The sequence below is a fragment of the Saimiri boliviensis genome, chromosome 9 (assembly GCF_048565385.1).
Source record: "Saimiri boliviensis isolate mSaiBol1 chromosome 9, mSaiBol1.pri, whole genome shotgun sequence".
NCBI classification, from domain to species: Eukaryota; Metazoa; Chordata; class Mammalia; order Primates; family Cebidae; genus Saimiri; species Saimiri boliviensis.
In genome coordinates, this window is record NC_133457.1 from 105,438,280 (window position 1) to 105,466,055 (window position 27,776).

A 27,776-nucleotide genomic window follows, 5' to 3' on the forward strand; every position below is an offset into this window, starting at 1 on the left:
TATACAACCGAAATGGATCATCTTTCCTGCTCACTCAGCTGTGCCTTAATGCCACGAAGCTGACTTTTGACTAAAGGCTATTTCAGGGGAAAAAAATGAATTCACAGGCATTTACAAGCATTAGATGCAAAAACTGTTGTTGAGCACAGTATCCACTGCATAACAGTTCTTGCTATGATCTGAATTTGTCCCCCAAAATTCCCGTATTGGAAACCTTCATCTCCAGTGCAGCAGTGTTGGAAGTTGGGGCCTAATAAGATATCAGGTCAGAAGGCTCTGCCCTCATGAATGGATTAATATTGTTATCACAGGAGTGAATTATGTCTTGTTCTCTTTAGAGTAACATTTCATCCTCTCTTGCTCTTCTGCCTTTGGCCACAGGATGAGGAGCAGCACACAGGTCCTCCCCAGATTCCAGCACCTTACTGTTGGTCTTACCAGTCTCCAGAACGGTGAGCCAAATAAATTTCTGTTCATTGCACGTTATCTAGTCTGTGTACTGTTATAGCAACATAAAATGAACCGTAACCGTTCTCTAATAAGAAATTTCTTTCTCAAATGGTAAAAATTTAGCTTCTCTGAGAAACTGGCATGTTGCTTTACTAAGAACAAAACATCTTTCCAAAGCCCTTATAAACATTTCATGACTCTACATGATCTGACCCCTGCCTTTCTGATCCCCTGCTCCAGCTATACCAGCCATGTGCAGCTCTGTATCCACAGGTATGTGTATAGGTTTGTATGTATAAGCACACGTGTACATTTATGTGTGTCTTTTTAGGCAAGTGGCTCCAATCCTCTCTGGAATAAGGTACTGTAATTTTAAAAACAGTGTAAGCATATAAGCCACACCATATGAAATTTTAATTTCAGAGTCAGGAAAGCCTAACTTGGCTTCCTGAAGCAGCATTCTTTCTGGAGTATTACAATAAAGAAGTGAACTACACTCATACTCAAAAATAATTCAGAGAAGCCAGTTTAGGTGATAGTTATTTGTTATCCCAGCTATTTGGGAGACCCCATCTCTAATAATAATAGTAATAATTTGGAGGGAAAAGAAGAGAGACTAGTTTCAGCTGGAACTTCTATTTAAGAGTTTTAGGCTTTTATCTCATAAGCAGTATCATCCTTGAAAATAAAAATTTGCTAGACTCTACCTATCACCTGTTTAAAAGAGACATGTTTGATAATCTGTTGCTTCTCAAATGCAAACAAAATTAGCAAAGGAAAAAGCTGAAGACATTTTAGTCCTTGAAAGGATACCATGGAATACACAAACTGAAATCCTATAGAGGAGGGGTCATTTCCTACAAATAAAAACCAATTTCTCTGACACTGAAATCTCCCCACATCGATTTCTGATCTTCCTTAGCAAAACATAAAGACACACAGCTGTGGGGAGAAAAGTGGGTTTTACAGTCAGGTGAACCTGGAGTCAAATCCCAACAATGGTGTTCATTAGTTCTGTGCCTTGGACAAGTTACTTAACTTTCTGAACTTCCATTCAATTATAAAATGGATATGTTATCTACTGTTATAAAACAATGGGAGTTAGAAGATACCTTATACAGGTCTTATTTTCAAGGAGCAGAGCTCTATCTTAGAATACAATAAAATTAGTATTTTTTATATATACACATACATATTTATATACGTATAGATGTGTGTGTGTGTGTGTGTGTGTGTGTGTGTATAAAATATCAAGGGTGAACGTGACAAACCTCTCTGTTGACCAGCCCCCCAGGAACATAAAAAGGCACAAGCCAAGGTGGTCCTGACTACAGGCACTTAGCTTTTGTTGAAGAAAACAAGTCACACATAAATGAAAGCCACAATTGATAGGAAAGTAGCCTATTTTAGACTTCATACAAGACTGGGAATCAGGCCTGAGTTTATAACACACATCTGTGAATGGCCTTAGACAAATCACTTCTCTGCGGGTCTCCATTTCCTTGGCTACAATACAACAGGGCTGAACTAATTATCTTTTAGCCTTCCCAGGTCTACGGTTATGATTTACAATGAAAAGTGAGGCTCCAAATGCTATGGAAGTTCAGAGGGGACACACAGGTACACTGGTTTGGGGAAGCTCTGTGGAACTGAGACTTGCACTCAGATCCAAAGAACAGAAAGGACTTGGGACGGAGAGAAGGAAAAGAGCTGGGGAAATAGCAAGGGCAATCCAAAGGAGAAGTGAGTCAAGGACTTTTAAGAGCTAATGAGATTAATCAAGCTGGCCAGGTGTGGTGCCAGAGATGGAAAGGGAGGGAGAGGTCAGACCCCAGAGGGTCTGAATAACAGAGAAAGGAGTCAGGATTTTGTCCTGGAGGCAAAAGGAACAATCAGGAGGCAACAGGAACAACCAGAAGATTCTAAGTGGTTATAAATTGCTGAGGGAATCCCATTTCCTTGTCTCCATGTTTTCAAGAGGAAAAGCATATTTTATTCCCAAGGACTGAAAAATACTGGAAATATATTTTCCATCATTCTTCAAACTTATCTCACTTCCCTGATTGGTGAAATACCTGAATAGCAAGACCAGAAGCAGGAATGGAGCACACATGGCCCAGCACCACCTCTGCTTCAGAGTGCCTGCAGTGCTAGCAGATAAACTCAGCAAGTCTGATGGTGGTCACCAGCTCAGCATGTTCTTCAGTCCAGTTCATCAATAATAGAGTTGATAAATCAATGCCTATTTCTATTGACTAGTTCTCAACTGATTTAGAATTGAGAAGGGAGAAAAGGAGATTTGATTTACCTCCACCCCACCACTGTTGCCAACATAAAGGAACAGCAGTGCTTCAGGAAGACTAGCCAGGTGGCAGCTGGCAAGATGGACTGAAGGAGGAAAAGGCCAGAAGCCCGTAAATCAGTTGTGGAGCTCCTACAGTAATCCAAGCATTAAGTGAATCATTTATAACCATCAGGTATTATCCAGGGTCTAATCAGTATCTGCTCAAATCAAAACATGTACTTGAGCCAATCTGCAAGAGTAAATCAAAGTGAACAAAAAAAGTAAGACTTAATTACTAACATATACATATGTATATAGATGTATTTTAAAATCAATTTACATCCTTCATATCTAAAACTGCTTCTCCCTACCAGTAGGATCACTAATTAAAAGAACCAAAACAACTTTAAAGATACAAAAGAGAAGGAATCAAAAGCAAACCAGTTCAGAACCCTGGACTACACAGAATTCTATTATGTTACAGATCAGTGTAATAGAGCTCCAAAATAAAGAGCGAGAAAGCTCATGTAACTTGTCCATATTCTAAAGAGATGATCGTTTCTGTCAGCCTCCTCTAATAGGGTGTCTCTTGGACTTCTAAACTTCAAAAGGTTCTGCTGTCTTCTAAGCTAGCAGCCTTTGAAAACACTACCAAGCACTTCGCCAACTCACTTATATTTCATACAGCCTAATTAGATCAAATAAGTTGTGTTAGTATTGCTACATTTATATAACAAAGGCTGTAACATTTTCAGTCTTCAGAATCTTGATTTTGCCTATGCATTTGGCATCCAACACTATGTTAAATGCCTCTTTATTCCCCCAAAATGAAATTTATGACAATGTTGGTTACTCATCACTTTGTTTCAGACCTCACACAATGTAAATATGAATTCCTTAAAAGTGAAGGAGTTGACAAAATTGTAAAAACATCAGAAACCAGTGCCTAAGTGCGCTCAGACACCTATGGCTTTCTAACGTCTTCTAGATACAAATCAAGACTCCTTATTAGGGCTATAAAAACCTCCTCTAATTACCCTAAATTCTCAAACACAATCTTTATTCCTTATTATTCTCTGTAATAGTAATAATAAAAAAAGTCACCACACTAGCTCATGTCTGATCCTCCTTCTTCATAGACGCTAGTACCCCAAAGTACCACTTCAGCCCTTCCAAAGTAATCTGGAGATGAAAATTATAGGCAGGGGCTGAAAAGTTACTCTGCTACCCCATCCACACACTGGAGATCAGAGTATGCTCACTAGGTTCACTAAGAAACAAATCCTGTAAGCTTTTAGTTAGGCAGAATCTTGATTTTTGTCCACCTCTCTCTTGTAAGGTATTTTATGGGCATTTTCTATAACCTACATTCCTGGGATCCCACCCAAGTTTCTTTGGTAGACGAAAGATGAAATCCCCTTTCAGACAGAAGGGAGTGAATATTATGAGGCAAAATTTTAATTTGGATTAAGAAACTATCCATCTGGTCCCAACAAACTGTCCTTCTGAAAAAGAACCAAGCCATATAGTAAACTCCAGGTTGCAACACACACCACTTAAAATGCATTCTTAAAATTACCTCCTTCTTGCCTGACCAACACAGGTGTGATGGCCTCATGGCTTTGTGTTTTGTTAGTATCCACATCAATCTCTGTGTTTTTTATGAGTGTTCTTGGTCTAAAATAATAGATACATCAATAGATATAATTAACCTGTTCTTACACTGAGATTTTAGACATGTAAATTCCTTAAGATAGGAATCATACATTTGGTGTTTCCTCAAAATTCTGAAGTTCTGCACAAGGAATTTAGAAACAAAATGAGAAATACTGTATTTCCCTGCTTAAGGAGTGCACTTGCTGTCTTGATAGGACCTATATAGCAAATCTGTACTTAGGTACTCTGACCTCTCTGTAAGTCATTATGGTCTCCTCTGCTCTCATTTACTCAGTATTTCCTAAGCACTTGAAAATGTGTCAGGCACTGTGCCAGACACTGAACTAGATAAACAGATCAGGAACGGCCCTGCACTCAGAGCTTGGAGCCAGGGGAAGCCAGTCAGTCCTCATCCATCTGGAACTCTGCATACACCCACGGCTCTATCAGACTTCCTGCACCACTGACTCCCATGACTGTGCATCCTCTTCATAGCCCCTCTGCCACTCTACACCATTGCTGTTCCAAAACTCACTGCCCTCTGTATCACACCTGGGATGTTACTTCCCTCACACCCTGTTCGTGTTAACATTTCAATTCTTTTTAGTCCAAAAGGAATGGCAAGAAACTGCATGGCCAGTATTAATTCAGGTTATCTTTCTCTCATTGCAAGGTGAAAAAAGTGGTTCATTTTTGGCTGAAAGCTAGTATAGACACAAAGAACACATAAACATGGGATATAGGGGGCAAATCTCCACATCTTGGCAGGATACCAGCCACCAACTAAAGAATGCTAAGTACTAAGTATACAGACCAAAAAGAATGGTTGGGGTCTGAAGCAGGTGGGGAATTCTTGGGAATATTCTAAAAACATAAATGTTGTTTTTGAAACACCATGACTTCTGAAATGCAATGAGGAAACAGCACCCTCCAAGGACAGCCCCTTGCAATTAGCACCAAGGGGTTACCCTGCTCCCCATCCTATATTAGGTGAGATGTGAAGCTTAGGCCCGCAGGAGTGCAGCAAGGTTATGCCAGGGGCTTGGGCTAATGCCAAAAGGAAATCATCCTGCAATGGCACAGGCAAGTGCTCAGAGAAGGGAGAAAGGAACATACCTGGCCTTCTTGGACTTTGTCCTGGCTGCAGAGTCAGCGCAGCTCCTCTTCTCTTTGGCCTCCTTGGTGCCCGAGGCCTCCCGGGGCTTCCGTGTCTTCTTTGCCCCGTCTTTCTGCTTCGGCTCCTTGTGCTCCTTGGCCTTCTTCGGCTCCTTGGCCTTCCTGGGTTCCTTTGGCTCTTTCGGTTCTCGTTTCCTCTTTGGCTTGGGCTCTCTGTCCTTGCTTCCCTTTGTGGCACCCTCTTGGTCACCTGGCTCCTTTTTCTTCCGTTTCTTCTTCACTCCAGTACCTCCTCCCCCACTGTCCTCCATCCCGTTATGGGATGTCATTTTCCTAGGAAAAAGGGTAGCAGCTTCCTCTTCGGCAGTATACAGATCCTTCTGGGACAGACAGTGACTGGGAACATCTTCAATTTTCTCTTCTTGATCAGTGCTGCAGTCAAATGGGGATGGAGATTTGTAGTCAAAATTGACGGAGGCATCAGACATTGGGGAGTGATTCAGAACTTTTAAATTTGACAACTGTAAAAGCAAGAGAAACAAGCATATTACCCTTCCAATGCATGCTTCATACAAAGAATGTTAGAATGCATGGATTTGCTCAACAAATATTTACTGAGTTCTCACTTTCTGTTAGTTCTTACAGTGCTCACCTTGGAGACAGAGTGACAAACAGGACACACATGGCCTTTACACTTGTGGAGCTGTGCCAACGTGTTGTTAGCATACTAAATCAGGATTATTCAAAGGTACACCTTTGATTTTAACTAAAAATTGTGCTGTTCTGTATAATCACCTAATCTAGCCACCAGACTGAGCACCAAACCACCTTGGGCCACCTGCAAAAACCAAACTACCTGTATACGAGGAAGCTTTATTGTGACAGAATCCATTAGAAAGCATGTGTCACAGGTGCTGAAGGCATCCCTAAAATGGAAATTTCAAAGCTGTTTTTGAGCACCAACAAATAAAAGTACAGTTTCCCACGCTGACCACTTTTTTAAGAAAACATTCCTTTGGGTATAGAAGTTATATCTCATTATTTCAGGTCTGGTGTTGAAAAAAATATTTACGATTTCATAACAAACTAAGGTTGGTGACAATCAGTAACAATGTGGGTGTTAAGTTTCAAGGAACAGCACCTTCTCCTTGGTCTGGGACAAAGAAATAGGGGAGCATGGGAGGGACAAGCAGGCTTTCTAGGAAGACAGTTATAATCACCTTTGCATGATAACTTAGAAACAGCACTATATGTGAGGAACCTGCTTTCTGAACAAGGGGACTGGCATGTGCTAAAGGGCACAGACAACTGCCCAGGTGGCATGGTTTCCCTTCAGTATGCTGGTTACCCAATCTGTGCTTGGACTTCCAGGCCCGCCCTGGTAGTTAAAGAGACTGCAACATTCAGCTGCATATTTCCCCTCTGCTTTTTCCAGTTCCTTTCCCTAGTCCAATGCTCCCAAACATAACACTGAGAATCCCAGGAGAAAAAGATGAAAGAAAAGAAAGATTTTTTGGGGGAATCTTTATCATATCAATACAGCCCAGCCTCATAAACAAGCCTAAATCCGGAGGGAATTGGTCATTCTGACAGGACTCATTACTTTCAAAAAAAAAGAAAAGAAAAGAAAAGAAAAAAATGAAAACAATTCAGTTAGACTATCTCATTGCTGACTGAGCACTTGAGATGGCTTTGGAGAAGGAGGGGCTAAGTGGACATAAAAGGAATTTAAAATCAAATACAAAAAAATGGTTAAGGTGGTAAATTTCCTATCATGCTTTTTACCACAATTTTAAAAACTGTTTTAATGGGCTACGAGGCAAGAATAAATCCAGCAGTGAGGTGACAGGTATTCAGGTAAAGCTAGGCTCCTGTGAGGTGCAGAGCCATCCTTGGGAGATTCCTGAATTCTGTGCCAAGGACACCTGGCCCTCAAGGAACAAGTTTTTGTTTAGCATACAAGGGTGTAAAGACTAGGCTTTCAAAGATAACATAAAAGATCTACTCCCACTGAGGCAGCTCTCTGGTGGTCAGAGTGAGACACTCTCTTCAGCTTACATATCTCATGTCCAGGTCTCTTTTCTGAAGAACAGGGGTCCCCAAAGAAGCTAGAAGCAGGAGGCAGTAAGGGGACATTCAATCCTTAGGCAATAACCAGAGCAGCAGCTAACATTTATTTAAAACACATCATATGGGTATACTAGTGCTTGTGTAAGGCATGTTTCGGGACCTCTTTATAACAATCCTTCAGGGTCAGTATAAAGATAAGATGCCCATTTTGTATACAGAGAAATGGAAGATTAGTGATGTTAATTGATGTGCCCAAGGCTAGTAAGTACAGGAGCTTGGATTTGAACTCTCTGTCTGGCCAAAGCTAACACTCACTTCAATGAGCATTGTATGACCTCCCAGAGAACTACAATGATTGCTAGGCCACCAGACCAGCATGAAGAAACTTGGTTAGAAATCTTAAATGCAGCCAGGGATCCTGGTTCACACCTGTAATACCAGCACTCTGGGAGGCTGAGGTGGGAGAGCTGCTTGAGGCCAGGAGTTAGAGACCAGCCTGGGCAACACAGCAATACCCTACCTCTTCTACTAAAAAAAAAATTTAAAACATTTGCCAGCAGTGGTGGTGCACACCTGTAGTACTAGCTACTTAGGAAGCTGAGGCAGGAGGATCACTTGAACCCAGGAGTTTTAAGTTACAATGAGCTATGATTGTGCTGCTGCACTCCAGCCTAGCCAACAGAGCAAGATTCTATCTCTTGAAAATAAAAATAAAAATAAATGTTAAATGTGATGGCACATGCAATCACTTTGGGAAAGGTCATGTAGTTATCGATGAAAAATCAGATATTAATAATAAAATATATATAATTACAATTGAAAAGTCTACCAGAAATGTATTTTTGAAGCATCTTGGGAGCTTTGAAAATACATTTGATGAATATTAAAAAATATAAGACAAAAATATTTCTTTCATGTGTCTCAAGGTCAGTGGGGGAAAAGGCAAAGAGCCTAAATAAAAGCTTTGTTTCAGCTTCTACCAAGTGCATTAAATCACCACTTTGAAATGGACCCAAAAAGGAACAGGTTAGAGAGGATGGGCCACAAGGTCCCAACAGTATTTTACAAATTATGACAACAATTTAAAAGAGACAAGAATCCAGGAAAATAAGAATGAAGTGGAGAGGGTTCACTGGCAACACATGCAGCAATGCTAGCTCATCAACTGCACTGTTAGTAAGAAACCTGTTTCTGTTATTCCAAATTATCAATCCACAATATTCCTGGAAAAGACATTTAAAAGACTTGAATCTAGATAAACTGAATCAGGTCAGCTGAAAAGGAGTTAAGAAGTAATGCAAAAAATTATGGCTCTGGGCAGTGGTTTCCAAACAGAGGTCCATGGACAAACCTTTTAAGAATTAATCAAGAACCTGAAAGTCAAAATAGACTCTAATTAAGAAAATCATCCAGAATAATAAGCGTATCTGTTACAGAATCTTCTTCATCAGTTATAACCATTTTCATACCTTTTCAACAGAGGCTTTAAAATAATATGCTAAAACTCAGGCAGCAAAAACCATTAAATTTCAGTACACCAGGTTGAAAAAAATTAAACAAGCATATTTCACTGTATTTTTTTGTTTTGGGTCAGGAAACACATATTTCTGTCTGTAACGAATCCATACATGGATATCTGACAATCACTGCTTGTAAGCTGCTTCCAAGCTGGTACTATTCTCTGTCCAAGCTCCTGAGGAATATATAAGCTTTTCATTCTTACTCATATAAACAGTATTTACTAACCATTTAGAAGTTTCTTCAAATATTGGCATGGCAAACAGGTATATATAGAGATGTGAAGGTTGAAATGGAAGATATTCTCCAAGCTGTGATGACATTTCCCTCCCCCAAATTTAGGATGATTCTTTCTTTGAAAGAAAAATTTAATAAAGTGATAATACTATTAGACCTCCTCCAATTTTTCCTAAAAAGTATGCATATTTTATGTGAAATATAGTAATTAAGAAATTTAAATTTTTTCATTTAAAACTTTAATACACTTATCAAAATTACCAATTTTTGCATTTTAAAGAACATTATCAAGAAAGTACAGTCAGCCCTCTAAATGCATGGGTTCTGCATCTACGGAATCAACCAACTGAGGACTGAAAATATTTGAAAACAAGCAAATAATTTAAAACGACAATACAACCATTAAAAATAATATATATTTAAAAACAACATACTACCACAATGATTTATGTAGCATTTGTGTTGTGTTAGGTACTATAAGTAACCTAGAGATGATTTAAACTCTATGAAAGGATGTGTATGGGTTATATACAAATACTACCCCATTTTAAATAAGGGACTTGAGCATCTTCAGATTTTGATATTCACGGAAGGTGTTAGAACAATCCTTCATGGATGCTGAGGAACAACTACATAAAGAAAATCCCCAAAATGGGAGAAAATATTTGTAAATCATTTATCAGATAAGGAACCAAATTCAAAGACACAACGATACTATTTTACACCCACTTAAGATGGCTATAATAAAAAAAGACAACAATTTTGGCAAGGATGTAGAAAAATTGAAACCATATATTGTTGGTGGGAATATAAAATGGTGAAGCCACTTAACAGCATGACAGTCCTTCAAGAAGTTAAACACAGCAAATGATCCAGCAACTCACAGTTAACAAATGATCTTGCAATTTCATTCATAGATTCACACACACACCCACACAAAGAATTGAAAACAGGTATTTAAACAAAATCTTATACACAAATGTTTACAGCAGCACTATTCATAATAGCCAAAAGGTGGAAGCAACTCAGTTCATCAACAGACGAACAGACAGACAAAATGTGGTATGTCCATACAATGGCATATTATTCAGCCGTAAAAAGGAGTGAAGTGGGGCCGGGTGCCAGCACTTTGGGAGGCCAAGACGGGTGGATCACATGAGGTCAGGAGTTCAAGATTACCCTGGCCAACATGGTGAAACCCCATCTTTACTAAAAACACAAAAATTAGCCAGGCAGAGTGGCACACAGCTGTAATCCCAGCTACTCAGTAGGCTGAGGCAGGAGAACTGCTTGAGCTTGGGAGGTGGAGATACAGTGAGCTGAGATTGTGCCACTGCACTCCAGCCTAGGTGACAAAGTAAGACTGATTCAAAAAAAAAAGAGGAAGTACTGAAACATGCTATACCATGGATAGACCTTGAAAACATGCTAAATGAGCCACACACACAAAAGGCCACATAATTCCATTTATATGAAATGCTCAGAAAAAAACAGAGAGACAGACTGGGGGTTATAAAAATGTTCTAAAATTAAATAGTGGTGATGTTTACACAATCTTGTGACTATTATAAAAACTACAAAATTACACATTTTAAAAGGGTGGGTTTTATAGTATGTAAATTACATTTTTATTTTGAAAAATCCAATATAAAGACATACCGAAAATGGTGCTTTCATTATGTTGCTGGCAAGAGTGTACACTATTAAAAGACTTTTTTTGCACAGAATAGAAACATATAGTGAATTCCTGTAATTTTATGTTGCCTTGACATCCATTTTGGATGTACACTGGACTTTCTCATACCAGAATGGAGGTTGATCACCTTTGATACAGTTTCTACCTTTGACATTGCCTCCTCCCAGTTCCTCAAGGTGGTCAATCCAGATATATGCCTTTTACAACTGCCTTCTGGTGACCAACCACCTAAGGGACAGCCAGAGAACCTACTGATGTGTCTTGCCCCACTGGCCCCCCCCACACCCTGCATGGACTGCCCAGATACGCCCCAGTGACTTCACTTAACTCTTAACTGCTTGCTCTAAACCCAGCAATTAGGACTCCCTGCAGGAAACCTGCTTGGGTAACGGATAATAGCCTGGACCCCAATGAAGGTTTTGATTCTTAGGTTCATCTTTCTCTCTCTTGTTCCCCACACACTGACTAAACATGTATGCCCTGGACAGCTCTTTACTTCTCATTGGCCCTGTGAGGTGTGCCGCTCTCTTCTCTCTAGGATCTGCAAGTAATAAAACTGTTTCTGTTATTGCACATTTTGTTATGCCATCTTCTCTGTATCTCACCTGACTGACATACATTAACTAACTCTCCTCCTGGTCCGGGCTCTCCTAGAGGGTGGGTATCTTGGTAGGAATAAACTAGACACAAAACACAGGTTAGATAAGAGCCACAAGGTATCTGCCAGCATAAATAAGTCTTCTGTGAGAGGGACACCTGGTCACTGGTCACTTAGGCATTAGGCTGCCCTCCAGGATAGAGAAGTATCTGGTGAAAGGCACACTGTAAACACACACGACCACTCCCCTGGAGCCCCATCAGGGCAGGGCTAGAATTTACAGCCACTATCCAGGGAGTAACCTTAAGACCAAATTAGAGAAAAATACAACACAATACTACTAAAATTTTAATTGTGGATATCTTTTAAACGAAGCAACTTCTCTTCTAGACCATAAATTAAGGAAACATGGAAGTACTCCAAAGGATTATGTATAAGAATATCTGATATGCAATTGGTTTTAATAGAGAAAAAAAGCTATAAATAACCTGTTTGCCAATCTTTAGGAAAATATTTAAATGAATAGTACATCCATCGTCTGGAATAATACTATGCAGGCATTATTATATCGAATTTAAAAAGACATGAAGCCTATCTATATTTGGGAAGCAAACATAGAAAACCTATGGTCTAATCTCATTTTTGTTTTTAAAGAATACTATATGAATGACAGCTTTTCAAAATAATTTTTTAAAGTCTGCAAGGGCATATACCAAACATTAACCATCATTACGTCTGAGTGATATGACTGTGGCCAACTTTTACTTCTTTTTTGTTCTTTGTTTTTACCTGTCTCCTATGAGTAGAATGTAAGTTTCATGAGACAGTAATTTTGTGGTATTCCCTAGGAACTAGAAAAGTACCTGGCTTATGGTATAATTCAATCCTGTGGTTACCCAATGAAACAGATACCTACCATTTGGAAAAGAGAAAAAGGAAGTCTATAGAATTGTACGTGCAAACAGAAATGGCAATAAATATCTATGCATAGAAGAAAGAATGGAAGAAAACCAAAATGTTAATAGTAATTATCTGAAGCTATGCAAATTTGGTTGCTTTATTTTTAATAGACATCTATAGTTTCAAAAATGAGAATGTATTACTTTCATGGTATTTTTAACAGAAAAACTTTCACACACATAACAGAAAAACTTTATAGATTTTTATAACAAATGGGAAAAACTGTTTTGTCAGACAATTCATATTTTTTCCAATCATAAAGATTCAAGAATCAAAGGCAGAATATGAGAGGTGCCTGCATCTCTTATGAGAGATTACGTCTGACTGAAGTGCAGGACAAAGTGTGCACTTTGCACTTGGGCTGGAAAGGCCACCACCCGCCCTTCATCCAGCTGTGCTTCCTTACACCTCCAACCCAGTAGTAAGCAAGGCATGGCGCCGGCTCCCACTGCTGGCTGGCTCTGGAGTCTTCTATCTTCCCCAGCAGGGAGAAGATGGTGTTCTGTGGTAAAAATTAGCTAAACACAAAAATGAGTAGAAAAGCTCATCAAAATTTGCAACCTTCTATCTTTTTTAAAAGTTCAAATAATAAAAATGAAAATTCAAAGTAAGAGGTAACTGCTCCTATTAATAAATCAGTGTGTGGACAACATTTCAGGTAGCTAAAGTTATTTTCTACTTAAAATTAGGACTGCCTTATTTTTTCACCTCCACTTTTTTCTGAAAGATGTTTTCAAAAACAGTTATTTGACTACGGAATATACTAAATGCAGGGGGAAAAAAAATTCCTCACATACCCTTGGCTTTTATTTTTGCTGCAACTGTACTGGAACTTATCCATTAAGCAAAGACATTTGTGTGGAATTAGCAAGACTGACCTGACTGGGGGCAGGAACACCATCTGTCCCATTGTGCATTTGTCTGTCTCTTTCTCCCTCTGGTTCTTTTTCTGCATTTAGTATACAGACAGTCCCCAACTCCTAACGGTTTGACTTATGAGTTTTTGACTTTATGATGGGTTTATCAGGACATAACTTCACCACGAAGTCCAGGAACATTTGTATTTTAATCTATCTCTACCGAGGAGTCCTGTGCTTTAGGTGACAAAGCAGGTACTTTGGTCCTCATGTTCTTCACACAGTCACAGCTGGTTAGAACCAGGAGGAAGGGAGTTCAGTTGCATGTATTTAAGGATAATTCAGGTGGAGAAATCCAGTAGGCTCTTGGATAATTTTCCAAGGAAAATTTCTACAAGAACGAATTAGACTGCTCAGGAAAAATAGAGAGAGATGAGAAAACAGGACCATATTCTGACATACACTAACATTTAAGGATCCCCAGAGGAAGAAGAACCTACAGAATGAGAAGAAACAGATGAGCAAAGTCATTGGGAAAAAATGTAAGATAGAAAGAATGATATCCTAGAAGCCTGAAGAAGAGAGCATTTCAAGACAGAATCATCACAGGCGTCAAATGCTGCTGAGAAGCAGGTAGGTTAAGCACTAAAGAGTGGACAACGAATTTGGTAATGTCAGTTTTTTCATCACCTTTCCACCCCTAAATCCTCGACTCTTGTCATTTTTAGTTCCCACCTTTACCTCCATATTTTTGCATTTAAAATGGGGAGATGGAGATAGGGGATACTTTTCTCTTATGATGTTTCAAGACTCTTAGAAATTTGAATTCTCTAAATCTGCAATCAACCTAATTCTTGTAAACTCTAGGCAGTAACAAAAACTGCAGGCTTAATGACTAAATTTAGATGCTGACAGGGAAGAATTAGGAGAGAGGGAAAAACATAATAAGTGCCTGTGTTGTTTTTTGAAACTACTTGTTTTATTTCCAACAACTATAGTTTTGGGTAGACCAATCCCTCACAGTAACTCAATTTCCTAATCTGCCTAAGTGGAATGATGTTTGCTCTACCAACCAAGGCCAGAAGATACCTCTTTTAGAATTATTTGCTGATATATTCTAGGACAAGCAGATGCTGAACAGAATCTGGTGGAGTGAATAAGACTATTTTCCTACCTCTTCATTGCTGGCCCACCTGTAGTTTTACTGTAGTTTTGGGCTACAAGAGACCCTGGGCCCAGAACTTAGGCCAACTCTGCTCATATCACTGCCACATAATAAACCAAGACTGAGGCCTAGAGTTAGAAACACTATATTCACGGATAAGGAATGGTACTTTTATACATCTCAGCCCTGTAGTCACAATGACTCTGAGCACCCAGAATTATTTTGAAATTTTAAAAATAAAATAGATGCCAATAATAATTTTACTAAAAATTGGGTATTAGGAAGATACTAAGCTTATTAAATGTATCACATAACCAAAACAACCTTAAGATAGAGGCATATTATGACTCCATTTTACAGAGTAGAAGCCTAGATAGGCTAAATAACTTAACCTTGGTCACTCAGCTAGTAAGTGGTAAAGCTAAGATTTGAACCCAGATTTGACTCCTATTTCAAGGGCCATTGCTCTTAATCACTTCACACTGCCTCGTGTACTGAATGCAACAAACTTAGAAACAAGAATCAGCAAGAACCTCTAACCAAGCTCTACTTTGTTTCTATCACCCATTCCCCAACACACCTGTATCTTCTCAACCTCTCCCCGTAAGACTTTCAACTCACTAACTTTTCCTCTTCTATCCATTTCTTCATAAATCCACTTGTTCTCCAGATCAGATGAGAAACACATCAAGAATAAACAATTTATTAAATAAATGGACATATATTAAATAAATGTAGTAGAACATATATTAAATAAATGATGTCTAAGACTTTTCAACTTCACCCAGAAGGGTCCTAAGATGAGTCATTTTAAACGTGGACTTAGCAGCTACCAAAGATCTACAACCACCATCCGTAAGAACGTAATTTGTTAGCAATAGACATCATTTTTCTTTTATCCTTACAAAATGAGAATGTTTTGTTCTCAGTATCTAAATATTACGTAGTTCCTGGACAGTGAGTTTATGATAAAGTTATAAACCATATCAAAATGAAAAAGAAGCTCCTACTGTACTTTTGCTTTCTTCATAATACTTTAACACTTTGGGCTAGTTTTTCCAAAGATGAATCAAAACTTATGCAGAGGGGCCGGGCACTATGGCTCATGCTTATAATCCTGGCACTTTGAGAGGCTGAGATGGGTAGATTGCCTGAGCACAGGAGTTTGAGACCAACCTGGGCAAAAGAGTGAAACCCCATCTCTACTAAAATACAAAAAAAACAGCCGGGCGTGGTGGTAGTACCTATAATCCCAGCTACTCAGGAGGCCGAGGCATGAGAACTGCTTGAACCCGGGAGGTGGAGATTGCAGTGAGATGAGATTGTGCCACTATACTCCAGTCTGGGCAACAAAGTGAAACTCTGTCTCCCACCCCCGCCAAAAAAAAAAAAAAAAAAAAAAAACTTAGACAGAGGAAGACAATTCTTTACAGTCACATCAACACTTGTGTGTGAGCTAAAAAACGTCACGGATCCAAATCCTTCATCACGACTTTGAAGCTGTGCCAAAAACTTGGTTACCAGAGTTTCCCAGATGCCTCTTGTCAAGACAGGAGATGAAGCAATTCTACTAGTTGATTTTAGTAGCCTTTTTTATGATAGTGTTTTCTACATGTAAACTTACAAGACTTGCAGCTTCTTTATGCATTGGATTTTAAAATTTTATTTCCATTAAAAAAATTTACATCTGTCTCATAAATGCTAGTGACATATTTGATAACATAGTAACAAACTAAAAACCATAGTTCAATTTAAGTATTAAATGTTCGTATTAGTATTGTTATAATTAATCCTACTTATAATTTTTAATGTTAATATTTTAATACAAAAATTAAAATAGTATTTTAATAAAATATTACATAGTAATATGATTACTATATAATATGTACTAAAATCATGTTATATAATCACACAATCATATGATTACTATATCCCAGTAATATATTACTGTGTATGCATAGTAATATATCATAGTAATACATAATATGACTACATAGTAACATGATTACTATGTAGTATTTTAGTTAAAATTGTGTCAACTTATATATAATTTACTTTGGTCTTATAAAGACCCTAAATAAATGTGCTGGCAAACTCTATGATTCTAGTCAGGATGGGCCTCTGAGGTCAAGTTCAAACTTCCATCTCAACCTTTCTAACATACAAGCAAAGAATTAGGAGAGAGATAAAATAATAACGAGTAAGTTCTAGAGGCAGGAAGCTTTCTGCTCACAAGGCATATGGTAGAGCCGCACAGCTCAGCTTCTCAGGATGTACTTCTTTATATGAAGCTAAAGCCTACCCTCCTCTAACTCTCCCCATGTGTCCCATTCTTTTCCACAGGTCCAGCAATAGACACATTTAACCTCTTTTCCATGCGATGCCCTTAAGTCTTCATTTCTTCAGGCTACACGGTCCTAGTAGCTTCCTTCACGGCTCACATGAAATAAGTCAGTGTTATTTTGCTTTTCCAGTTACTTTATTCTGGCCTCAAGTATATGTTTCTCAACATAAAGTGAATTAGAATAATGGAAAAAAAAAACTATTAAGATATGGTTCAAATACGGGAAAGCATTTAATGCTCAGACTTCTTTTCCTTTTTGGAGGAGGGAGGAGAAAGGAGGTGGAGTGGTACCTTTTAAGTCCTTTTGAAACATGATTCTAGGGTGAGGCTGTTTTGAATCTTGGTTCTACTGGACAATTTACTAACTAACCGTCTTTATACATGTTGGGAAAGGCCTTCCAATGACTACCAAACTCAAGGTCTGACTAGTATTAGCCCGGATGATCTTCAGATCCTCTGCAGGATGAGGCCAAAAAGTCTTAAAGGTAAATTATTCACTCAACCGTATTACTGACTTTGCTATTCTTCCTCTTTCACTATTCTGAACTACGAACCATGACTTAGTGATCCATCCTACTAGTAAACATCTTCCTACGGAACTGAGTTCTCATCTCTCCCTAGAGGACTGCCAGGACCAATTCTTTTGGGAACTTGGCAGTCTGCTAATCCACCGTGATTCTCTGTCCTAGTTCACCCTTGGTCACCACCCAAAATTTAGCACCACACTCCAGGCCTTTCCTTTCTCCCTTCCTACCATGTCTTTCAACTTTCCAAACCCACCTATATTATTCTCTTCCATTCAAAGCTCTCCTTCTGAGTCCTATGAAGCAAAAAGCCTGACCTGGCTCCCCACAGAAGACATCACCTCTTTTTAGAACACTCTCAAATTCTTTGGTGGGGCTGATCTTCCCTCAGCCCCCATACTCTCCAATTACAGAGCATGATTTTCCACCACAAGGTAAAACTCTGGCTCTTCCGAGGCATATTTCATCCCCTGGTTATATAAATAATTTGTAACCAGGCTAGGCATTTCTTGAGAAATTGTTTTCGTTACTAATGAACCTGGCCCCAAGTAGAATGCAAATATTTCTGAATTAATATTAATGAATTAATGCTGAAAAACTCAGCAAATATTTGTTTAGTGAATAAATCATACACATATTCACTCCAGGGAAGAAAATAAGGTCTAATAATCTGAAAGTCTTTGATATTCTCACAGCATATCTGAAGAAAACTCTTTCCATCTTTATGTTTTCTTTTTTTTTTTTTTTTTTTTTGAGACGGAGTTTCGCTCTTGTTACCCAGGCTGGAGTGCAATGGCGCGATCTCGGCTCACCGCAACCTCCGCCTCCTGGGCTCAGGCAATTCTCCTGCCTCAGCTTCCTAAGTAGCTGGGATTACAGGCACGCGCCACCACGCCCAGCTAGTTTTTTGTATTTTTAGTAGAGAGGGGGTTTCACCATGTTGACCAGGATGGTCTCGATCTCTCGACCTCGTGATCCACCCGCCTCGGCCTCCCAAAGTGCTGGGATTACAGGCTTGAGCCACCGTGCCCGGCCCATCTTTATGTTTTCTAGAGGACCTAAGAATGAAGGGCTTTGCTTACCCAACTCTTAGCATGAAGTCAGGAAGCAAGGTTCTCCTGTAGTTATTCAAGTCTGAGTTACCTCCTGCTCACAGCTCCAAGCTGTCATCCTATTTATAATATTATGTATTTCTATTGTATTCACTGCTGACTGTCTTCTACACTGGATATGTGGTCCCAAAGCCCTCTTACCCCTGAAGATTATACTGGCCTACAGAACATATTATACATTACATAATATTTATCATTTTTTATGCTTTTCCCAGTGCCAAGCAAGAAGCTGAGATGAATAAAAATCAATATTCCTATATCACAGTTTTGTTGTTGCTAACATTAAGATGTGCCCTCTTGCAAAGAAGTATTTACAACTATATTATACAACAATAGTGCCAAACAGGTTTTCAATGATTAGAGTTCACATTTTATTTCTCTCTCTCTCTCTTTTTTTTTGAGACGGAGTTTCATTCTTGTTGTCCAGTCTGGAGTGCAGTGGCGCAATCTCAGCTTACCACAACCTCTGCCTCCCAGGTTCAAGCAATTCTCCTTCCTCAGTCTCCTGAGTTGCTGGGATTACAGGCATGCACCACCATGGCCAGCTAATTTTGTATTTTTAGTAGAAATGGGGTTTCTCCATGTTGGTCAGACTGGTCTCAAACACCTGACCTCAGGTGATCCACCTGCCTCAGCCTCCCAAAGTGCAGGGATTATAGATGTGAGCCACCATGCCCAGCCACATTTTATTTCCCTAATTTTTTTTCTGCCTAATAATGCTTAATCATCTTAAGAATTAAAATAAACGTATTTCTTAGAAGCAGTTTAGTTCTTTTTTTTTTTGAGACGGAGTTTCGCTCTTGTTACCCAGGCTGGAGTGCAATGGCGCGATCTCGGCTCACCGCAACCTCCGCCTCCTGGGTTCAGGCAATTCTTCTGCCTCAGCCTCCTGAGTAGCTGGGATTACAGGCACGCGCCACCATGCCCAGCTAATTTTTTGTATTTTTAGTAGAGACGGGGTTTCACCATGTTGACCAGGATGGTCTCGATCTCCTGACCTCGTGATCCACCCGCCTCAGCCTCTCAAAGTGCTGGGATTACAGGCGTGAGCCACCGCGCCCGGCCCACTGTTTAGTTCTTTTTAATGTAGATAAAAAGTCTATAGCTCTCCCAAGTGATTCATTTTTAAACATTTTATTAAAGTCTATTTTTCTCGTAACCCTTCAATAGGCAAAACAAAGTCAATCTCTGAACCCTCTGTTCTGGGCACAGTACCCTATTATGTCCTTTCTGGTTAATAAGAAACATGATTATTTATTACTGAGTTTTAATTTAATTTGTAAAAATCTACCAACTCAGTTTAATTTACCTTGATAAGATTCTGAACAAAGAAATGAGGAATATCAAGATCAAAGTATATTTACATGCTATTTTTCTCCATTGAAGAGGAAAAGTGAATTAATAGGAATGAGGGTTTTTAAAAGGTGGATGTTTTATTTGCTGCTACTGTACCTCTAACACCTCAGAATCATGGTAAGAGAAAAGACAAAGTTTGATGGTTACTTTTACTGTTAAACTGAAAGATTCCTTGCCACTGACAAACTGAATACCAAGTACTCGACAAATTACCCCACTTAATCCTAATCTTATTTTGTGAGGCATGTATGATTGCTCCCATTTAAGTGACAGAAAAACAAGGCTGGCTTTCGGTTTTCAGCTCAAGGGAGGTCAAGGTGCAACCTTCTTGGGCTGTCTTGAATCGAATTCATCTGACACCAGCTACCTCCACCATGCCACTTAAGTTCGATCCCAATGAGATTAGATCATCGGGGTGAAGTTGGTGCCATGTCTGCACTGGCGCCCAAGATCTGTCTCCAAAAAAGGTTGGTAATGACATTGCCAAGGCAACTGGTGACTGGAGGGGGTCTAGGATTACAGTGAAACTGACCATTCAGAACAGACAGGCCCCGACTGAGGTAGTACCTTCTGCTTCTGCCCTGATCATCAAAGCCCTCAAGGAACCGCCAAGAGACAAAAACAGAAAAACATTAAACACAGTGGAAATACCACTTTTGATGAGACTATCAACATTGCTCGACAGATGCAGCACTGATCTTTAGCCAGAGAACTTACTGGAACTATTAAAGAGATCCTGGGGACTGCCCAGTTTGTGGGCTGCAATGTTGATGGCCACCACCCTCGTGACATCACAGATGACATCAACAGTGGTGCTGAGTAATGCCCAGCTAGTTAAGAAGCACAAAGGAAAATATTGCGATAAATGATCATTTGACAAGGCTGAACTTTGGACCCAAAGTTATGTAGGGTCAGAATTTCAATCTTGTTCTATGGAAATCAAAGCTGAAGTTCATTCCAGAATATGGGCCTCTTCTCTGTTAAGCACTGAACTCTCTCCATCCTGGAGCCTTTATTTTGCTTTAACTTGAACATAATTTTTTATTTTCATGCTCTGCAACTTCTTACAATTCAGTCATCAGTATGGCCTACCATCAGTACTTATAAGAGGAGCAGAAGCAAGCCTTTCTGCAAGTGGCTAACTTATTTAACCTCCTTCTCTGTCCTGTCTAATATTAACTTTTAAATGAAAAATCCCATTCTGTTCATCAACATTATCATGAGGTCTAAAACAAAAAACCCATCCATCTGAAACTACGTAACAGCTGGCTAACATACCAAAGGTCTTAACATAAACCAGAAAATCTCAGAAGAAAGAAACCAGAATTCATTTTGATGTAACTGCAATAGAATGTTTTGATTTAAATAAATGCTTATCTCAAAGGATGTGTAAAAATAAATAAAAACGTGCAGATTCCTTTAAGAAATATAAACCTGCTCACATATCACAAAGGACAACAGTTTTGAGGGTCTGAGGTTCTCTTCAGTAAGGTGTTCTTTGAGGAGTCTCACTCTTGTCATTCAGGCTAGAGTGCAAAGGCACAATCTCGGCTCACTGCAACCTCTGCCTCCCAGCTTCAAGCAATTCACCTCCTTCAGCCTCCTGAGTAGCTGAGATTACAGGTACCCGCCACCATGCTGGGCTAATTTTTTGTATTTTTAGTAAGGATGGGGTTTCATCATGTTGGCCAGGTTGGTCTCGAACTCCTGACCTCAGGTGATCTGCCTGCCTCGAACTCCCCAAAGTTCTGGGATTACAGGTGTGAGCCAATGTGTCCAGCCAGTGCTGTGTTCTTTTTAACAGCAGCATAATATTCTACTAGGCAGGGGTGCTATGATTTAAACAGTTCCCTTTTTGATGGATGTGTAGGTTCTTTTCCATTTTTGCTAACATATGTGAAGCAGCAATTCAGCCTTTATACACACGGTTTTGCACACCTAAGTATATCCATAGGGTAAGTTCCTGGCAGATGGAACTGCATTCCATGTAGAAATCTGCCTATCAGCTGACAACTCTTTGAGCTAGGACAGATATAAATCCAGTGTGAAGACAGTATTTAGTCACTGTTCTTCTTGTTATCTGGCAGCAGAGGAGTTAATTAATTTCCAAAATCAACCTATCCACTGAGGACAGACCAGAGGGTAGTCTTGGAACCATAACCCTAAGTTACCCTATTATTAGACTAAGGTTCCCTAGGAGCAAACTGGAAAGGTAAGAGTGGCTATTCTCATCCAACCTCTTTGTTACAGAGTCCCAGTGAAAAGCAGGGATTTAGATACCCCAGTTCCCAGGTTATCATTCAATTCTGTAAAAGAAAAATCAGTCCATCAGAAATAGCCCATTTCCAAAAGACAGAGACAAATCTCCCATTTCACCTCCCGACTGAGGTCTCAGAGTTCCTTTGAATATATTACCACCCACAGCAAAGCAGTACCAACCAAGGAAAGAGATTCTGGCAAGATAAATCACACTCTCCATTCCACATCCTCTTCAAAAAAACAAATACCAAAGAGTTGATCCTCTCATTCTTCTCATTATTTCACTATTCTCTCTAGGGGGAACCCATCCACAGATCATTATAAATAAGGATTTTGTAAGTAAGAATACTTTTAGTTTAACCAAAAATCCAGAAGGATACATATATAAACTATAACAAATTGGTTACATCTTTCAGATAAGACTCAGAAAGCTGTTCCAAGGGAGAAGTGTTTCTTTTCTACTTGGCTAATTTGAATAATATTCTGATGTACAGTTTTCATTACATTTACTCCTATGTGAAGATGAACTGAGCAACAAGAAAAATTCATATGAAGTCATTCAGAACGGAGTTCTCAGTTACTATAATACAGGCAACAGGGGAAGTTAAGATGTTAAGGGATGAGCCAATGCTGTCAGGTGTCTCCCCTTGTTGAAAAAGCACCAAGATATCCTGGATGCATTCACTTAAAAGAAATGTGCTCACTTACCTGCTTCTCTTTCTTCTGTATTTTCATCTTCATCTATTGAAGGAAGATATTTCTTTCTGTAAAACATTTTTTAAAAGTCAAAGATTATAACAAAACCCAAAATGAGACATTTTCAGTATCTCCAGATTAACTGTAACACACAAGGAAAACAAGAAATAGAGGATTACTTCTGCAGAACATTTATGTCCAACAACTCCCAGAGCCCTAGGCATAGACCTAATTTGGCCTAACTCTATTAGACCTTAATTTATTGTACCCAATAAAATGAAGTAAAAAAGATACTGTCTTTGTAGATGAAATCAGTTATAAAAGCTGCTGGCATGTATGAAAGTTACTGGTAGCTAATAAAGGAGCAAAACCAATAACATGCCTTTACTGAGAGGTATTAGGAGATGGGGAGGAAATAACGTAAGCCCTCATCCCTTTTGGAAGAAAACAATCAATGATGTCTACAATGGATAAATCAGGAAACAGAAACATAGACAATAAAAAAAGAGCTAAGAGTTCAAAGCGATTCTCTTAAGGAGACAGGAGTTGGTACATTATTTCACGTTTTATACCACATGCATTTATTACTTGAAAAAAAATTCCATTGCAATACTTTGTATAATTTTTTTAAAGGACTGATTTTACTCTACCCAGGACTTAAGCCCCCATTCCAACGGCAACCATAATGCCCTTGACGACTCTTCTCATAAATGACTTGCGAACACAGTAAGAGCCCACTAATTTGTCTCTAGAGGTACAAAGGCGTGTTGGGGCACCTCAGGGAAAAGAACAAACCTTAGTCTATGAAACCCAGAATTTGGGGCTGCCTGCAACACTAACCAGTAGTACTACTGCCTCAGATTTGAAGCTCCCACCTTCCTCATTAACAAACAATACAAAGATCACAGAATCTCAGGTTTCTGGTTCTAGCTGGGATATAAACACTGCTTCCTATTTTTTGTTGACTTTGATTTCCTGGTCATCCCACACAGCTACACAACACCACTCACTCAGAAAACCAAATTCCCCTTAAGTTTCCTAATTATTTCTCATATCCAAATTAATGTGATGTGTACGCATTAAGTTTTAATAGACAGAGCTTTTAAGATTAGAGCTTTAAGATTAAAGTGAGATACGTATTTGAGGTGGTAGATATGATCATTAGTTTGATTTAATTATTCCACATTGTATTCATAAATGATGTCATCACTCTGTACCCCATAAATATATACAACCATAATTTGTCAATCTGCGATTTAAAAAAGATGAAAGTGAGATTGTTCCAACTCTAAGTGAGTTCATGGCACGTTGGACACAAACAGAAACATGAAAGACATGATTCTAATCATCCTTGGGACCACAATTACAGCTTATCATTTTACTGTCTGTCAATTTAGATTTTTTTTCGTCTTAAGAGTTAGAGGCATTTTCCATTAAAAGAACCACAAAATGCCATGGATTCTGTCCTAGAGAGACATGTCTACCAAGGTAGTGCTGTTTGCAAAGAGTGCAGCAGACAAGGAGGTAAGCAGCTGGAAAGTAGGTATGGTCAGGTGCTAAGGGGAAGGAGAGGAGGGCAGAGATGAACTGGCTACATCAGAGAAAGGCAAGTCCAGTTAGTACACGGTGCTTCTAAGAATCAATGCAAGGGTTAGTGTTTGATAGAACAATTATTTACCTCAAGAAGCCATAAATTCCAGATAAATGGTTAAGTGCTTGGAATTAAGGCAGTTAAAATTTAAAACAAAACAAAACAAAACAAAAAAAACTTATCTCCTAAGCTTCATTACAGTGGAGTCAGTTGTAGGTAAATTATGTTAGTACAAGTTTACCTCCTGTATTTCGAATCTTTAAATTATCAGACCCCAGAAAACTGACATTCTCAACCATCCCAAACTTCCACAAAGTCAAAAAGAAGTTTTGGGGAAAATTCCAGCTAATAAAAAAGGGTATTATCAGTCATAAGACCTAGGTCTCAAATAAAATTCTGCCCAACAAATGAAATCATTAAAAATTACAGAAAGGTCAGGTGCAATGGCTCACACTTGTAATCCCGGTACTTTGGGAGGCCAAAGCAGGAAGATCATTTGAACTTAGGGATTTGTTGACCAGCCTGGGCAATATGGCAAAAACCTGTCTCTACAAAAAATACAAAAATTAGCCAGGTGTGGTAACTTCCACCTGTGGTCCCAGCTACTGGGGAGGCTGAGGTAGAAGGATCATCCAAGTCTGGGAGGTCCAGGCTGCAGTGATTTTGTGCTCCTGCACTCCAGCCTAGATGTCAGAGTAAGGCCCTGTCAACAAAACAAGACAAAACAAAACACTACAGGAAAATGCTACCAATGTTAATAAAAAATTATCTTTAATGTATAAAGAACTGCTACAAGTATGATGCAGCAGGGACATCAAAAAGCACAATTTCTGATTCACTACCACAAATTAGCACTGGAATAAAAATAAACAGGGTCCCTAACACTGCCAGCAATGTGGGAAAACAGGTCCTACTTATAATTGCTAATGGCACTTTTAACTGTTTCAACCTTTCAGAACAGCACCCAGACAATGTACCACCAGATCTAGAAACGTTTTCAATCCTTTTGTAAGCCAGTTCCACTTTAAGAAATATATCCCAAGGCCATGAATGGGTAGGAAATGAACCTGACCCTCAGGGGTAGGTCAGAGATGAGGTGGGTGAAATGTGAAAATACCCATCACATCAGACTTGGCCATCCTCTGAGACAGGGCGAATGTGCACATGAAATATGAATGATGGTGATGTTACTGTAAAATAACTGTCTGGTTCACTGAAAATAAACTCTGGCATATCTTGTCTTCCTGTCAAATAATTTCTGGTACCCCAACAGATCACAAAACACACCAGCACGCTGCCACCCCCGCAAAGTAACAAACCTCATCAACATTAATAGGTGTTCAATAAGCATTTATTGACTTGTACTTCTCCAAACAGCACCTCATAATTTACAGACATTCTTAAATTACCTCTACTTTTTAAACCTTTTTAAAGGCACACATGAGAAAACACACATAACAATATCATCTTTTTGTAAGGCTAAATTTTAGGTACTAGGAATAGATGAATAGATACACCCTAAAGCTTGTGTTTCTGCACAATGCAGGCAATGTCTTTACAGCCTGTTGCCATCACTCAAAACTTCTGATTAGATCCTTCTGGTTCAATAAAGCACAAATCAAAAAGTAATTTCAGGGTCTCAATACTTAATTAGAAACATAATACAGATAATTCTACAGATAATTCTGCGTGGGCAAACCAGAAAACTTGTCAACAGCGGAAAATATCATGTGTCCAACTTCTGAATTGGGGAAACTGGTGGAAGCTTTTAAGACTCCCGCTCTCCCTGCTGTATTATGTGTGAGTGCTTCTGTAGGATGCAGCATTTAATTACCCTCACAAGAAGGTAAGCTGCTAATGATGTAAAAACAAACAATATAAAAGCTCCCATTCTTCTTACACTCACCCATCTGGGGATGCTCCTATGAAGAAAAATGGGTTCGAGGTTTCATTAAGAACATTTTGAAAGTTTTTTTTTAATTACTTTCTCTCTCACCAGTCCAAAAATTTTGCAACAGTGCCTGTGCCATTTCCAAGTTTCTTGGTGCTGTTAATGGTAACTTTTTAAAAATAACAAAAAATCAGGTTCACACTATTCAACCATTCATTCACAGAAATGATTTGAATTCACTGTACCTTGAGAGCTCTGCCAACCTAACAATCCCTGCTCAATCCAAGGGTCTATTTCATTATAAGAGTGTGTGTTTTGCAAACACAAATGAGTGCATACCCAGCAGACCCCTACCAAGGTCCTTCATATTCACAGAAGATGAGAGTAGACACAACTGAACACGGTAACGATGGAGAACTTTGCTATTAACAGGCCCCTACCCCCCACCACTCTCTCAGGCACTCTGAGACAGAGTATGTGGGAAGCAACTCTAAAAATGAGACCTCAGATTTTCCACTATGAACATGTATTTTTATAATCTACTCATACCCATCCTCAACCTTGAGATTGTTTCCTAAGAACCACTCTAATAGCAGGTATAAATAAGGTAATCCCACATTGATATATGGTGGGGATTTTAGATAGGAATAGGAACAAGGACAGGGAACAACTCATCTGGGAAGAGTGACAAATCAAGACAGCAGAGATGTCTTAAGGAATGCCACCTTCCTTAAACCCCTGTCCAAACACCTCTTACCAAGACTCCTAACCGCAAAGGCAGGATGGGTAAGAAATCCCCCAACTTCCCATTTCCCTACCTTACACATAGACCTATCTTCTACTGTGTGAGCAGTCTACAGGAGGTACGTTAATAGCAAGGGTTGGAAGTACCAGAAAGCAGAGTCTGAATCTGGGCTCTAATGATGATGAAACATGAGAAACCCCTTCCAGACTTTGTTTCCTCCCCTGTAAAATACTGACAACATGTGCCTCAGAGGGCCTTAGGAGAATTAAAAGGAATGACAATCTATGGCATCCCCCACATGGTGAAGAGTCCTTATGGTTTTCCCTTCAGTGTCACAGAAAGATGTAAATGATTAAGATGTTTTAATGATGCAAAAGCAAACAATAAAAAAGCTCCCATTCCGTCTTAACACTCACCCATCTTAAGATGCTCCTATTAAGATAAATGAGTGCCAAGTTTCTTTCAAAGTTTTTTTTTTAAGTTTCTCTCTCTCTCTCCAGTTCAAAAATTCTGCAACAGTGCCCCATCTCCTGGGGACAACTCACTTCCCATCTGTATTTGAGATCCACCGTCTCTCCCCCTTCCCAGCCACCTCAGTCTCTTGATTACCTCACAGTTACTCTTTCCTCATTTCATTCAGGACTCTCCTCA

General features: G+C 39.2%; 1 protein-coding gene across 2 annotated transcripts in view; it reads right to left on the reverse strand.

Moving 5' to 3' along the window:
• Positions 1 to 27,776, reverse strand: part of CHD6 (chromodomain helicase DNA binding protein 6) — a 188,755-nt gene that overhangs the window by 110,436 nt on the left and 50,543 nt on the right. For both annotated transcript variants that reach the window (XM_039479415.2, XM_074406545.1), the window contains 2 exons: positions 22,911 to 22,966; positions 5,507 to 6,027 (listed from right to left, as the gene is read on the reverse strand). In XM_039479415.2, coding sequence (XP_039335349.2) covers positions 5,507 to 6,027; positions 22,911 to 22,943 — 554 coding nt within the window. In that variant the 5' untranslated portion in view covers positions 22,944 to 22,966. The remainder of the gene's footprint in view (positions 1 to 5,506; positions 6,028 to 22,910; positions 22,967 to 27,776) is intronic.